The following is a 15,765-nucleotide window of genomic DNA, read 5'->3' on the forward strand; positions in this document are numbered from 1 at the left end:
CATACTTGGGACCGGTTACCAGGTGCCCATAGGCAAGGGCCCTCCCCCCTTTCTCTCAAATGTGGGCCCCGAGCACGATAATTATTTTAATTGTAAATTAATATTGAATTTCAAGCCGATGTCTCCGCCAAGGCTTACCACTTGTTCTTCTTGCGGATGTAGTCTTTCTCGGACAGGTTCACCAGGTAGACCATGGGCTTGGAGGTGAGGAGCAGGTGCTTGTTCAGAACCTCGATCTGCGGGCACACGGGCGAGACGGCGGCGACGGTAAAGCCTCCTCCGCCCTGATAACGTCGCAACCCTCGTGACTAGCAATCTCATGGGCTTGCTAAAAGATGATGGGTAAATCGGTAATCGTTCTCCGAACCGACAATCGGTTTGGTAAATCAGGAATTGGTAACTGTTTGAATTACAATGTTACGAATGAATGCACCGACCGGCACGTGCCAACCTTCGAGCCGCGTGGCGACTCTTGATGGGTCCCCGGTAGCCATGTTGAGGCCTAAATCACCACGTGATACAACTGCCCGTGCGCCTCAGTTGAATGGTGAAGGTGATCGCTTGCTCATGACACCGCTGGCGTAACGGCCTCCACGAGAGGGAAACTCAACAGGGTATTTGGTCTACTCTTCTACACTCGTCAGACATCTTGGAAGACTTGAGAGTTACCCACACTTTATAAAGTAACATATGTATGTTAAACTTCTTTCGCACCTTACGCAGCTATAACCGTGCTAATCGGAGGTGTGAGGGAAGGACAACGAACTGCTCTTTTGCGTTTAGTTTGTCGTCTTTCCCCCGCACCTCCGATAAGCACGATTGGCTATGTACGGTGCAAAAGAAGTTCAACATACATACCACACGTGACCCGCCAATCGGCTAAGTGTGGTGAACCCGTTCACAACCTCTGGGTGGGCAGAGACGGGGAGATTAAAGAAACTTTCCCAAATTGTCTAAACCGTCTCGCCAGGAGGTCAACTCAAATTGACGACCTCTGGACCGCAGCGTTAACCATTAACACCACGGCAGCACCCCCTCAAGAATATCGACTATCATTGTTTAAAGTGTTATTATTATTTATCTCACAATACGTGTACAGTATATCAATCAGGTGTGATTGTGTAAGAATCATATATTCACGATATATGTACAATACGTGCAAATTACGTGCACGGCTAATACATTAGCACAAATGTATGCTAATTACATGCACAATAAATTATATGGACGGTTACACGTTGGCTAATGGAGCGAACACAACTCCACAAGGGAGACGGAACAAAGGAGGAGCGATACAACCGGGGCGGGAAACACGACGTTCCAGTTGGAGAGCGAGCCCTCATCCAGACAACTCATCATGCCGTCACGTCTCTACGAGTCACCCAGGCCTGCCGCTGTGGCTTCATCGAAGCCCATTTGAAGGACAAAATCAATTCAAACAATTTTCATCTTATTTTTCAAATAACATTTTTACCATGCGTATTTTACCAGGTAAGGCCCACTGAGCCATACAATTGAAGTGGCTTGTCGCGTTAATATTTTACGGCAGGAGCCAAACACTCTGAAACGGCAATCACAACAATAGAAACATAATGCCAACAGGCACATTCACGTCGACAACAAGTTGCATGTAAAGTGTGCGAGAGGGGTGTACGTTCTTTATTACACGAGGAAGACGGACCCCACTGCGATGCTTCAACGTAGGTGGCAAGGGTTCCCAAAAGTCCGCGGAACGTTCACAAAATCGTCGAGCGAGTGGAAATACAAGCGCAGCGTGTGTGAGACGTCGAATTATCTTCAGGATTAAAAGGAAAAAATGTGGATTTGTGCTCGTTATAATACATACTATTCATCAAGTACTCCATGTTTGTTTTATCCGAGGCACCACGCCCCCACCCTCCCCGATCCCGTTACCCCCGGATAATCGAGACCGCCGACCGTCACAGGATAAAAATGTTACGAGCATTAACAGCGAGTGGGACGAGACGCACGCACGCACCCGCTGGAACAATCACGCGGTTGTTTTATTTCACGGGAATTCGTTCGCCTCTTAACGCCTTGGGGGCGGACGCTGGGGCCCGTGTAATGGCTCCGCCGCGCCACGCCGCAATAATCTCCTCCGGCGAAACGCCGCGCGAAATTGTCAACATTTTGCTTGCCTTAAAATTCCGCTTCGCTGAAAGATCAAATCAGGTGGGCACATTTGACCACGTGACAACTTGGTTTGATCAGATATGTGGGGCGGTGGCGGGTTATAGATAGACAATGGCATTATACCTTCACGGTCTAACCCAAAAAAAAAAACAATGTGATTCGTAGGATTTGTCATTGTTGTTATTAATATTGGACCGAATTCTAGTCGAGCACCGTCAACCCGTTTGTCCGGCATGCCAAACGTGCTCTTCTCGGGGGAAATGTGAACCAATCGGTAACAATACCTCGATGTAAACTGCACAGTGTGTGCATTCGTTCATTCGGCGTGTGTATAATCGCCGAGCAATGCGACAGCGTCCTCGGTGGCCACGTGTAGTCGTCGTTGTCACGGAGACCCCAGCGGTGGAGGTTGGCTGCACAGAGACCTTGCCCTGTCCGGAACATTGATGGCGTGGGTAGGTTGGAGCCAGGTTGACAGACTGCAGGATCCGCGGTAACGAACCGGTTTGGTGACGATGTTGTCCTCCGTCCCTCTCGCCAGCCGCTCTCCGCGGCGCGCGTCGTGGTGACGGAAGACGTGCGGCGCACGTGGACGCCTGAGACCTTCTGTGCAGCGGCAGGGCTAGCCCGGCGTCGATTTTCCCCAGCCGCTAGTTAGCTGTTGCAACTTTCCGTCGGATGTGAAGGGGGAGCAATGTTCGCTCAGGACTTGGAAGCTGCCACGGTAGAGGGGCTGGTCGAAGAGTTCCCGAGACGGCGATGCGCATCGTCGAGCGTAGCTCCGCGTCGACGAGCTCGGCGCGTGAAGACCCGACGCCGGCCTGGCGCGCAGTACCTCTGCCGCCGAGTAGGAGATAGCGGGAGCTGACGTCCTACCAGCTGTGGCACCTGCACCCCGTGGCGAAGCGGCCTCCTTGCGAAGGGCGTCGCTGCGTGTCTCGACCTTTGCTGCCCTTTTATTCGGATGTTCCCGGGCCTAGCGTCCGTCGCGCCCAAGCGGACGAGTTGCGCTTCGTGCCTAGGCCTTTGACCGCTCACGTCGATGTTCAGCTCCCGAGCCGGCACTGTCATCTGAGGAACACGCTGCAGACTGTGTCGCTCACGCTCGGCTGGAGGCGCCATGTCTTGCAGTAGTGTTGTACATCTAGAATCAAATAAGTAGATGGAAGATTTCTCCCCCCCACCTTCTTCCCGTGTCGTCTTTCACAGGCTGTTGGGGGCAAGTGTTGATTAGCGAGCACCTATTAAGGCCAGCATGGTGCACAAGTATGAAGTACGGCCGCCTTTGTCTCCCCCAGTGCTGATGCATACACACATGGCACCAGGAACTCATTTAAGGTCGGGTTGAGCCAGAGGAGGCCGAGGGATCGTTCCTGAAGCGGGTCAGGTTCGTAGCGAGGTGCTCTAACCGCTTCACGCTGCAGCTACGCGCTCACGCTCATATACTGTATATGCAGTGTAACACTGTGAAAAAATATCGGGAGGAGAAAACGGATAAAAATAAGCTCTGGACTGATTGGAACACGAGTGCAGCGACAGTTTAAAGGCGGATTAAAGTCCGTGTGTGCATGTACGCACGCACACACGCTTGCTCAAACATACGCGCACTCTCATGAACTCCCACGCGCGTATCAAACGCATCCCACTGTTGTCCTCATTTGCATTACAGGCTGCGTATCAAGCCGGTGGATGTGGAAGAAGATTAAACAACCGCGCGCACCGCTCTCTCTCGCTCCCTCTTCTCAGCACCACCGCCACCACAGCCACCACCACCAACATGATTACCACCATCACCACCAACACTGGTCATTACCACGAATGCCACCATCACCACCACCATCAACCACAAACACCATCATTCTCACTATCACCACCGTTCATGAACACCACTCCCACCAACACCGTCATTAATACCACTTCCACCACCACCACCACCACCTTCGCCTCCGCCACCATTAACCGCCACCACACCATCATTACCACCACTGCCGCTACGATCACCGATGCTGCTGCCAGCACCGCAGTCACAACCACCACAACCACAAGCGCCTGCTGGTTTTCCTCCTCGATCGCTGCCCGCCGCCCTCCCACCATCAGCAGCAGCGGCGGCGGTGGCGGTGGGGGGGGGGGGAGGTGCGGAGTGGTGGGGGCCACGGTGGTTGTGGCGCGGCAGGGGCCGAGGTCGGCGGGTAGCAGCGGCGGTGTCGGCCGCTAATGAGAAAAACCGGGGGATATCAGAGCGGTCTCACCTCCTTATCATTCCAATCGGGGTGGAATCGGATGTGCTTCTTTTCATCCACCACCCAGCTCTTTATCTTGCACATGATGTCCTGTGGGCAGAGATAAGGCATTAGGGCTCCACCGCCGAGTCCTTTTAAAAGCGCAGTGCGCTCGGCGCCAAAATAAGAGGGGGGGGGGGAATTCTAGTTGGCTGTGTTGGGGGAGGGGGGATGAGTAGAGCAGGGGGTAAAGTAAATAAATAAATGTATACGAAACGGTATAACGAGGGCAAGCGAGTCCGAGTCCTCCTGGCAGGCCGCTGGGTTTCCCCCTCCCGTCCCCCCCGCACCCCCGGAAGGAGGCGGCACGAGCAGGAAGATAAACGTGGGGACCGCAGAGCCAAACCAAACCGCCCCCCTGACAGAGAGCCAAAAATCCCCTGAACAGTCTACACACGCTGCTGGGGCAAGTGCCGTTCGCGAGCACCGGCGAAGGCCGACACAGCGCACGATGAGGTGTTGTGGGGGCGGCAACACCACGCCCGGACAAATGAGTACCCGGTGCGACGTTTACTCATCGCACCGGGTACTCATTTGAGGCCGAGTCGCTCTAGGGTAGGCCCAGGACCGGTTCAGACAATCGTCACTGGTGTTGGCCATGAGCGGGAATTGAACTCGAGTCTCCGGGTTCGTAGCGCAACACAATAACCACTGCACCACCTTTCCCCACACAAACGCACACACACACACACACGTCCAAACAAGGCATGCGAGCGACTGTAAATCCGCGCGTTATTTGTTTGGTGAAACTCCCGTTTGCCGTGTCACTTACAGCTCTGCGCCGCGCTCACTGTGGCGGCTTCCGACACCAGCTGTCTGTAACCTCAAAGCGGTGAGCGCCTGTCATCATCGCTGCTCTAGACCAAGGCTTTGGTACATCATCGTTATCATCATCATCATCTTTGTCATCATCATAATCGCTACCACTACCATCATCGTTATCCTCGTATTCATCACCATTTTTTGTCACGGCCATTGTCGTCCGTGTGATGGGCATGCGCCTTTATGCCAGCAGACGGACGGTGGATCGCACGTGTGAAACTCGCAAATCGCAGGTGGCCGGCAGATGGCAGTACAGCGAGTCGGTTGCGGACCCATCTGTGCGGACTTTCTAAACGTTATCTGCAGATGAAGCGTGGCTTCTCTCTCGCCACTTTGGTTTCTATTCGTGCAAGGATAAAAGCAACCTAAACATGTCATCGGCATCTCTGAAGCTAAGCAGTTGTCGAGCCTGGCTACTGTCCGGACGGGTGACCACCAGGGCTTGGCAGACGTCGTAGGCATGGGGCTTGCGAGATGACGGCAATGAGAGCCATCCCCTCATACGTGTGGGCTGTTCTCCGGGCACTCTGGTATCCTCCCACGCGGAGGCATACGCACAGACGGAATTTTGGCAAACATTCCAGTGCAAAACATTCCTGAACATGCATAATCGAGGTTTTTGGGTTAGATCGCGCAATTATAAATGTGTCGTTAAAGCCTTCACCACCCAACAACAGCCAATTAGTAAGGTTTGCCACGTAAACAAAACGTGCCTATTCGTTACTGGTTTAATTCGTTACTAGGTGGTGGCGGGTTTAACGACACATTCATATTTCCGCGATCTAAACCCAAAAACCTCTATTACGGTTAATATTGGTTTCGAAAGCATGTTACATGTTAAACATTCGAGTCTTGAGACTCAAGGGAGGCTTCACAGATAAAAAGAACACAAAGGAAAAACAAAAAATGTTTGAGACATGACAGTGCAGGCAGGCCCACGTCAAAGAGAAAGCTGAAATTTGGTATATAGGCAGCTTTTAGGACTCGAACAACAGGAAAAATCTGAAAATACCAGATTTTTTCATTTCAAAACCGCCCAAATCTCGATTTTAAGTGCCCCATATTACATTTGCGCGTGGTGTCATTCAGAAACTGTTCAAATTATAAGATTGTGGTTTGTTTCGTTTGATAGAGCTTTAAACATCAAATAAAATTAAAGCGAGACTCATTATTCTATATTTTATTGTTTTCCAGATATTTCAGATTGAAGCAGTTTAGCATGATAAAATATAATTTTATGATGTTCAAATCTGAATTCTAAAACGGTAAAAGATAAGAGCTTCCCCTGAGAGAGTATAAAGTTGATACATTTTTGTTCTTTCGAATAAAAAAAAAGAACAGTATCTTTAAATTGAGCAGCTTTCGATGGATATGTCTTTAAATATAAGAAGTTGAATCAACTTGTCAACAGTGAATTTTTTTTCAGAAAAATACAAATTTTTGGAGTAGTTGTTCGTGCCTGATCGTAGATAAAAATTGTAAAAAAATCACATCAAGTTAATTACGATATTTATTGAAACATTTTGCCTGCCGAAGACAAGCTTTGTGAACTAGCATGTGATATTTATACATTATGTACAATTAGCGTGTGTGATGCCTACACCTACCGGCTACATCTACAACGATATAACAAATAAACCCGATTCTCGAATCGAATTGCGACTGCGGAATTGCAAAAAACAAAATATTCGTGATACTGGGGGGGGGTTGGGGGGGGCGGGGGGGGTAAACCAGCGCAGCGAGGGACGAGAGCTCGGCGGTTGTATCCGCCGAGCGCCACGACCCAGTGAGTAGGGGCACTGCGACAGCGCAGAAGCGGAGGCGTGGTTGGAGCGCCGGCGTGGTTGGAGCGCCGGCGTGGCGAGCCACCCCACTCCACACGCGCCGCGCCCCCGAGGTTACGGCGAGGGTCCGGGGGGGGGGGGGGGGAGGGGTTTGACGGCGGCACACCGAGCCTCATTGGCGACGGCCACACGGAAACGGTGCGGAAACTAGTGTGGGTGGAAAAATGGAGGGCGACGTTCCCAGCGGTGATCAGCCTGCCGTAGGCCCAGAGCCTGCTCTCCTCGGGTACATCCCGGCGATAGTTTCACCGTCATCGTGAAGGAGTGAAATCTGCAGGTTCACTCCCTTGCAATGACCGTTGGGGGTTGTGGCACTGAGGAGTTTCATGTCAAGATGCCAGCAGTGGTGCCGTGGGCAAGCAACTGCACGTCTGAACCTTTATCTGAACGGTCCAGAACCTGTCAAAGTCTACCATCGTTGGTCTTTGCTGCAGTAAATTACTTAAGACGCGGACGGGAATCGAACAAAGTTCTTGGAGTGGCCCGCCAGCCGCTGTACCAAGGAGAGCGGTGCAGCAGTGATTCATGTATCCTGCTATGAACCCGGCGATCCGAGTTTGATTCCCGGCTGCTGTGACATGAGTGGAGAGACGAACCCTACCCACCCACCCACCATCACCAACCCACACCGACCAGCGTGGTCATGAAACAACACGGAGTGTGGGGGAGGCCTTCACCCAGTAGTAGTTTGTATATAATTATTATTCTTGTTACTATGGAATGTAACTTAAAGGAAATAGCGCAGAACTAACACAGCAAAGCAAGCGAGAGAGATTGCGACAAATGGTAAAACCAGACAGTACAGTCCTGGACAAAATGACTAATCGATTAATTAATTGAATCCTGACCACGGAATCGTGACGATTCATCCAATCACCGGGGAGGGGTGATCTTCATGCCCCTGACAGACGCACGGGGAATTCTAACCGCCGACAACACAGCGTTCCAATCCTTGCCCGGAGAATAATCCAGCCATGAATTAACCAAGTGCGGCTAATGGGGTTACATTTATCGAACGTTCACAAGGCCGGCACCAGGACTTTTGTTCCAAGAACGTGCAAACGCTGCTGCCGTCCGCCACTCCACATGTTTCGCTTGGCGCTGGACATAACGAGTAGACTTGGGCTCGAAATTTAACAACATGAACAGAAAATATAAACACGCACACTTCACACAGATTATCAGCCACGGGTTAACGCAGACGGGACTGCCTCGGACAAGACGGGTCCCTGGAAAGTTTTTAATTAGCTGGAGAGTGTGCGTAATCCACGCTCGCAGCTCGGAATATGCCTGCTAAAAAAAAAAGACATTTTAATCAAACGCGGCACGGCGCTTCTGCCTTTGAATTAATGTCTCGCCGGGAACGGAGTTCTGTCGGGCACCACATGCACCCGCAGGGACTGCGAGGCCAACGCCAAAAAAACGGAAAGGGGTTAAACAAAGAATAAAAAAAATTGCTCGCAACTCCCCTTGCATGCGGCAGCCACTAATTACAACTCAACAGAGGGGCTTCACTGCCTCAGGTCACATGCGACAGTCTCTCTCTCTCTCTCTCCGGTTTGTGTTCATCGCGTGAAATTAAGTTTGTTTTATTTTTCAAGAGCATGACCGTGCCGCGGAGAGGCACAGCGATGTAAATAGGTCGAGCGGAATGAGCACATGGGCGACTTCGTCGAGAGGTTTGGCCTTCCCCCGCACCTCCGATTAGCACGGTTGGCTACGTACGGTGTGAAAGAAGGTCAACATACGTACATACATAGGCGATGTTTTTTGGAGGGGTTCTCATAACCGGAATTACGACTGCGGCGCTCCCGTGAGCACCACCACATGCAACGCCAAGCAAATCAGTCGGCGACTCTTCACGCGGTTTTACCCCTTCCTTTTCTTCCGACAAGCCGACGTTCATTTACGTCAATACATTCTACGTTTCCATCTCACTTCTGCAAATAAAAAACGGCTTGAGAGGTTGATAATTAAAGCGCCAGGGCTTGAGTATGACCGTCAACAGTTTCTAAATAGATGTAACTCCGTTTTTACGTATAGGGAGAAAAAAACACGTTTTCACACAGTGTGATGTTGTGCTTTTGATGCGACACAGCATGTAGGCGATGCGGACTTTATCATGGACAATTGTGTTTATCCCGCGCTTCTGATAAGGGCCGACACACGCTTTGATACTGCGCGATTTATATTAATTAGCAGAACGCATAACGATGTAACGTGCAGGGTGGGAATCGCTCATTATGATGCAAATTATTTTTTTCTGCGCCCTTTACCGAACAGCTGGTGTTTTTGGCTGATCTGCCACTTTTCGGACAGATGACACACACAAAAAAGAGACACAAAAAAAAAGAGACACAAAAAACGGTGGTGGAAAAAAAATAACCTATTCCCTTTGTGCGATGCTTTACGCGCAGTTAGGAACCCTTGCCCTAACTCCTGCCGCGGAAAAGGAGGTAATGATGCGTACTAATGTGCCAACCCGGACACAAATCCACTCCCTCCCCCCACTGCACATACACACGCAACCTTCCCAGCTCACACATGCTCTCAAGACAGCCACACGCACAATTCGCAGCTGCACTTTTCTTCGCAGAATTTACGTCAAAAAGCGAAAGCCTTCCAAAGGCTTTTTTTCCTAGAGGTGTTCTTTGAGCGACAGACTTGGCACATTGTTGTTTATTTGGACATTTTGCGAGCGCTAGGAATTTAGGCTCTTTAGCTCACTTTTCAAGACAAACTAAGTTTTGCGCGAGTTTGTATGTCTTTAGACGATGATGGTGGTTGTTGTGATGGTTCACGCATTGCACTACGACCACAACATCGTGAGGTTTATTGCCGGCCAAGATGCAAAACCCACCCCGGTAACAAATGGAAGGGGATTTTAAACTGGGCATCTCCTAGGTTGACTCGAACTAAAAGAAGTACTACACCAGGTGATCACAATGAGTGTTGGGAAGCGGTGACGCACTGGCTAGTGTACTGCACTACGAACCTTGTAGCCTCAGTTCAATTCTCAGCCACGACTAATGCCAGTGGCAATTAATATCCGAACTGGTCCTGGGCCTCCCCTAGGGCGAGTGAGCCAGTATTTGGTAAATCGTGTAAACACAAGTGCGTGTAAGTGCCCGCCACACTGCCCCCTGGGAATGCTCCCGAAATACGCTGCACTTTTTATTTCTCTGCCTTCCTATTTCCTTGCTGTTATTTCACATCGGTTCAAAGTTCAGCGAAGTTCTCTGGAATTGGCTGATCGGCCCCAGGCATTGGGGGGCATCATGGCATATGGTTGTGGTGGTGGTGGGTCGAGTGCTGGAGGTGGCAGTGGTGGAGATAAGTGGTGGTGGCGGCAGTGATGGTGGTGGCAGTGGAGACCGCAGTATTTTGGGGTGATGGTGATGAAGGTGGCAGTTTTTTGTGGTGGCGGTGATGGTTTTGGCTGTGATAGTAATGACGGTGGAGACCACAATATTTTGACGTGGTGGGGGTGGTGATGGCCGTGGTTGGTGATGGTGGCGGTAGAGGTCGTGTTGGCAGTGACCATAAGCGCATCACGTTATAAAGTTCTGTGTTTTTATCATTCAAAGCTAGTTCGAAAGATTTTCAAAGTTTCCTAAAGATAATAGATTTTTTTTTCTCGGCACACAGTTTTCTGGGAAGTGAGTTTCAAGCCTTGGGCCCAGCGGACGAGAAGGCGCGCTCGCCAAAACTCGTACTCTACTGTGCGGTGGTGGGGGCAATGGTGGCTGTGGCGGAGACCGCAGTGATTTGTGGTGGAGGTGGTGGTGGCGGCGGTGAAACCGGCGATGGCAGCGGTAGTGACAGCGGCGGCTGAGACTGCCGTGTTTTTGGGGAAGCGAGCGGGGGATGGGGTGGGGAGGTGCAACGGAGGGCGTCCGATCCGGGTAAATAATGGTGCAGCTGCCGGGACGACCGCAAGGCCCTAATTACGTGGCGCGCTGTCGTGCGTGCACACAAATTGACGGCGCGTGCAGATCGCCGCCAATTGTGCGGTAACACTCAAATCAAAAGCGTAATTAAAACCAAAATATACGGCAATTTAAAAGCGACGCCGAAGCGACTGGGGGGGAGGAAAGAAAAAATGATGAACGTAAAAATAAAGAGTTACCGAGGTAGCTTGCGCACGCAGACCCATCAACGTCCTTTGTTGCCGTGCGAGGCCGATTGTGTTTGGATTTTTCACATATAACGGGAGTGGCATAAATTCGTATACATTAAATGCAAATTCTCTTCGCTGCTCTCCCCCCCCCCCTTCCCCCCTATATTTTGGTAAACACCTCAAAACGAATGCGAGCCCCGTTGCCGTTCGGAAACACAGCGGCAGATTAGTTTAGATTAGATTATCTTGAGGAGAACCAACAGCTTCGCTCAATTCGCCACGATCATCGTACGCCCCCCACACCCACCCACACCCACCCACACCACCCCGTTGTGTCAATTCACCGCTGCACGAAGACCTCCCTATGCCATGCTCGGTCACGGAAGTTCATTTACCATACTTCACCGTGCTGGCTCGTGCGGATTGATGAAGGCGGGGCAGCACGAACGTCGCAGCATAGCAGAGTAAAACAATGCATTATGCTCCACCGCCCTCTCCTGCCACACGTAGCCTACAATACCTATTCCGTATGGTGGCAACCCACCAAATCACTATCAAGGGCTTGGCTCCTGAGGTCTGCAGCGAAGCAGGGTTTAGCGTGAGCCTACGAAGATGACACTGTTACCGTTATTCTTATCGTTCACATTCATTGGAACAACCTCCTTTGGCCGGATTTAAACCGGTGGTGGAAAGTCACCGTTCCCACGGGGAGCTCACGTCACCGGACTGACCGTTGCGCTGCATCCACAGTGTTCAACCACAACCACTGAATCGGCAGGTCACGACGCTTGTTTTTCTGTGTCTTCCAATGTACTGCACCCACTTTGGAATCCCTCCCATGGTCTAGCTCCCCAAGTACTTACAACTTTGGTCGAGTCTCTTCTACTGCAACTTCAAGGGTGGTGTTTGTTGCTGGCCATTGGGCATTTTTAGGCCTTTGGGCCTGTGCTCAGCCAACCGTCAATAAAACGACAAAGCATCGCGCTGCGTAGGCGTGGTTTTTCTTCCCTTCTTGTTGCCGCCGTCTCATTGCGGTGACCCAGGCCACGTTGGAAAATGTGCCTACCCCACGGTGGCGAAATGTTAACAACCTCGCCTGGTGTACAGAAGATCGTGGGACCCTGGTGCCTGTATATTTGTGGTTTGCGTGTCTCTTCTCTCCCCGCGGGTAGTCGCGTGGATTTTTCTCCGGGTCCTCCGGTTTTTCCCTCCACATTGAGAATAAATGTACGCTTTAGCGTATTTGGCTGCTACAAACGTTCACACGATAAGCCACTTCGCTGAGCTAGCAACCTAAAGCCAGGTCGCTTATGACATAGACCTATATAGCTCAGTGGTCGTCCGAGCCTTGGTAAAACAAAAATAAAGTTCAACAGTGGTTTACTTTCGATTAAACCAAAGAGGCTCTTCGCTCTCTCGCTCTCGCCGCGGTGCGAGACTCACGTATTCGGGCTTCAGCTTCTTGTCGTTGCCCCGCACGGCCACCTTCTCCAGCTTGTCGAGGATGGGCGCGATGAGCTCCTCGTCCTTGAGCCGCAGCTCGTCGTGGATGATCTCGATGTCGCGCACGGGGTCCACCGAGCCCTCCACGTGCACGATGTCGTCGTCGTCAAACGCCCCTGCTCGGGCCGCGGCGGCGCGTGCAGCAGTGGGTACAAGAGGGGGACAGAAGAAGCAAGAGCGTGTGCGGCAGGCCCCGTGGCATCGTGCGTGTGCAGTGGGAGTCGCAGCACGAAGCGCAACAGGGAGTTGCAGCGGGGGTGCAACGGAGATTGGGGGGGGGTGCAGCAGAAGCAGTAGCATCCGTAGCCGAAGCAGCAAAAGAGCAAAAGCAACAATAGTAGAAAGTGGTGCAGCATCAGCAACAACATTAGCAACAGCAGAAGCAGCAACAGGTGTAATAACAGCAGAAGCAGGAAGTGAACCAGGAGGAGCAAAGGGTAGCAGGAGTAGTGGCAACAGCAACAAGTGCAGCGAATTAAGTAGCAGCAGTGGGAACACGAGAAGCAGCAGTAGGCGCAAATGCAGCAGAAGTAGGAGTAGTAGCGGAAGCAGCGGTGGTGATGGGGCAGGGAACAAAATAACACAATGTCAAATGTCAATAGCAGCCTCCACTCGTCACAATCGGCACCAGCATCATCAAAGTTGTCATCGTCATCATTATTGCAGACATGACATTCGTGACCACCATCATCCACATGAGCATCATCAACATTGACGTCATAATTGCCATTATGCTTATTATCATTATCGTCACAACTGTTACAACGACCATCAATACCTAGGGCATTATCAGTGTTGTAATTATCATCATAAGGGCATCACCGACACCGATGCTCGCCGCGGTCGGAAGCGCGGGTTCGTATCGGCGCGTTAACCACTGCGCCACAACTCCATCAGCACCACCATCACACATTCCCCAAGGCCTAAGACAAGCCACCACTTTTCCACCAGAGCACACAAAAAAAAGACAGAGCCCAAAGCGCCCCCGCCCCCCCCCCCCCGCCCGCACGCGCCCACTCTCGTGACAATCACAATAATTACCCACAAAACCCCTATCAAGTACGAGCACCGCAACAACCGCCAACAAGGGGCATGGGCTGGGAGGCGGATGGGCGGGGGGCGAGAAGGGAGGGAAGGAGCCGTGAGCAGCTTAAGGACACACTTACACCCCAAGGCTCTGGTGGCAGAGTGGAGGGGATTAGAGGGAGACAGTTGAGAGCGTTTGCAGGCTCTGCTGTCAGAGGAGACTTCATCATCATCATCAGCCGTGATCAATCCCCCCCCCAGAACCACCACGCCAAATCCTCACCATCTCACACGGCTCCACACTGCAACAAACCACCGAACACTTGCCGTGCACAAGCCGATTTCGATTGCTCAATCTCCGCAGCAGACGCCCTCTCTCCGAAGAAACCCTGTCGTTTGTCTCTACCGTGGGTTGGGTTTCACCAGAACATCATGAGAAATAGCCGATGCTTTAATAAAGCATCTTTCAATATGCAGGCTTCCGAAAGAACCGCATCTACGCAGGAGGGATCAAACAACTCAACGCGCAACCTCTCTCCGGGCGGTATTCAAACTCAAATTTCGCAAACCAACGGCACCGAGACGCCCTGCAGCAGTTGGCGGGCGGGCGGGCGCGAGCGCTGGCGAAGAAGCGCGGCAAAGTTGTCCGCTCCGTCGCTAAGCCAACGGGCAAACGAAACGCGAATAAATTCCGTGGGCGGCCATCGGCGAGAGCGACGCGATTCAAACGGCCACTGGGGCTTAACCTTAAACGGGCGAAGCTCGCGGCTGCCGCAGGTGGAACGGGGGGGGGGGGCGGGGGGGGGGGCTGCTGCGCCGACGTAATTCCACGTGCGCACGGCCGCGGCGGCGACAGCGGAACAGACACGGGGGGCCAAGTAATTTCTCAAAGCGGCGTAACCTTTGGCTTCGGCCATGAATCTCGGCCGTTTAGCGGCACGGTCGCGGGGGTCCCGGCGAAGCGCGGCACCCGCCCCGTGTCAGCGCGCGCCGTGTAAAGTTCTTACAAATGTGGATCCGATCGCCGCCGCCGCCGCCGCCGCGATATCGATCTCAGCCGTAAATTTAAACCTGGCCGCCGCAATGACACCTCATCTTCGGCGAGCTTATGCGGGAGGCGGAGGCTCAGGGCGCCGTTTCCAGTCGAGTGAATCGACCTGCGCGTGCGCGCGCGCCCCGCGCCCGAGGCAAGCGGCGGTGACGACGGTCGTGGGGTAGCGACGGTGGCGATGGCACCGCAGGCTGCACGCACACACGGCTCAGGCCCGAAGCGTCGGGCGACCTGAACTCGCACATCCCCCAACCTCACTCCTGGGCTGAATGCTGAGCCCCCCGCCCCCCTCTCCCCCCCGCCCCCCTCTCCCCCCCCCCGCCCCCCTCTCCCCCCCGCCCCCCTCTCCCCCCCCGCTTATGATTTCTTATCATCGAGGCAACAACACTGACGCGACGTTTAACACACCAGTGTTAGAGCGCCATGCGGTAGCATTCCCAAATGAGAGTTTCACTTTTGTTTACACTTTATTTCACATCGTGTTGTACCCCTCGCCCCATCCCGAGGGTTTTGTATGGTGCACGGCCTGCCACTGTACACAAGGTCACGGCAAAGGGCCGACAAGGCGGGGACCTGTTCGGCACAACGGCCACACCACAGCCACGGTACAGACGAAGGCTCCCGAACGCAGTGCAGGTCGTTGGGGTGGGTTGTTTGAGCATACGTCACAACGCTGGTCAGCGTGGATCGATGCGAGGGACGGGGAGCCGAATCGAACCTCTGAACCGGGATTTGAACTCGCAACCTTTCCGCCTGCCGGGCCGGTTGGGCTCCGCGAGGTCCGTCGGGTGCCGACGCACCTCGCGACGATACGTTCCCGCGAAATGTGTGCGCAGAGGCTGACCCTTAGAAAAAACTCGTGCGACTTATTTTATACGGTTATAATCATGACGACATGCTCATGTCACACATTGGATAAAAGTGAAAGCGTTCAGATGGCACAGAACAAAAGAGGAACAATACGAG

General features: G+C 52.5%; 1 protein-coding gene across 4 annotated transcripts in view; it reads right to left on the reverse strand.

Moving 5' to 3' along the window:
* Positions 1-15,765, reverse strand: part of OLA1 (Obg like ATPase 1) — a 69,555-nt gene that overhangs the window by 32,523 nt on the left and 21,267 nt on the right. For all 4 annotated transcript variants that reach the window (XM_032965701.2, XM_032965703.2, XM_032965704.2 and 1 more), the window contains exons 5-7: positions 12,663-12,838; positions 4,404-4,484; positions 139-236 (exon numbers count right to left, since the gene is read on the reverse strand). In XM_032965701.2, the coding sequence (XP_032821592.1) occupies positions 139-236; positions 4,404-4,484; positions 12,663-12,838 (355 nt within the window). The remainder of the gene's footprint in view (positions 1-138; positions 237-4,403; positions 4,485-12,662; positions 12,839-15,765) is intronic.

The sequence above is a fragment of the Petromyzon marinus genome, chromosome 34 (assembly GCF_048934315.1).
Source record: "Petromyzon marinus isolate PM22_M1 ecotype Great Lakes invasive population chromosome 34, UKy_Petmar_22M1.pri1.0, whole genome shotgun sequence".
Taxonomy (NCBI): Eukaryota; Metazoa; Chordata; class Hyperoartia; order Petromyzontiformes; family Petromyzontidae; genus Petromyzon; species Petromyzon marinus.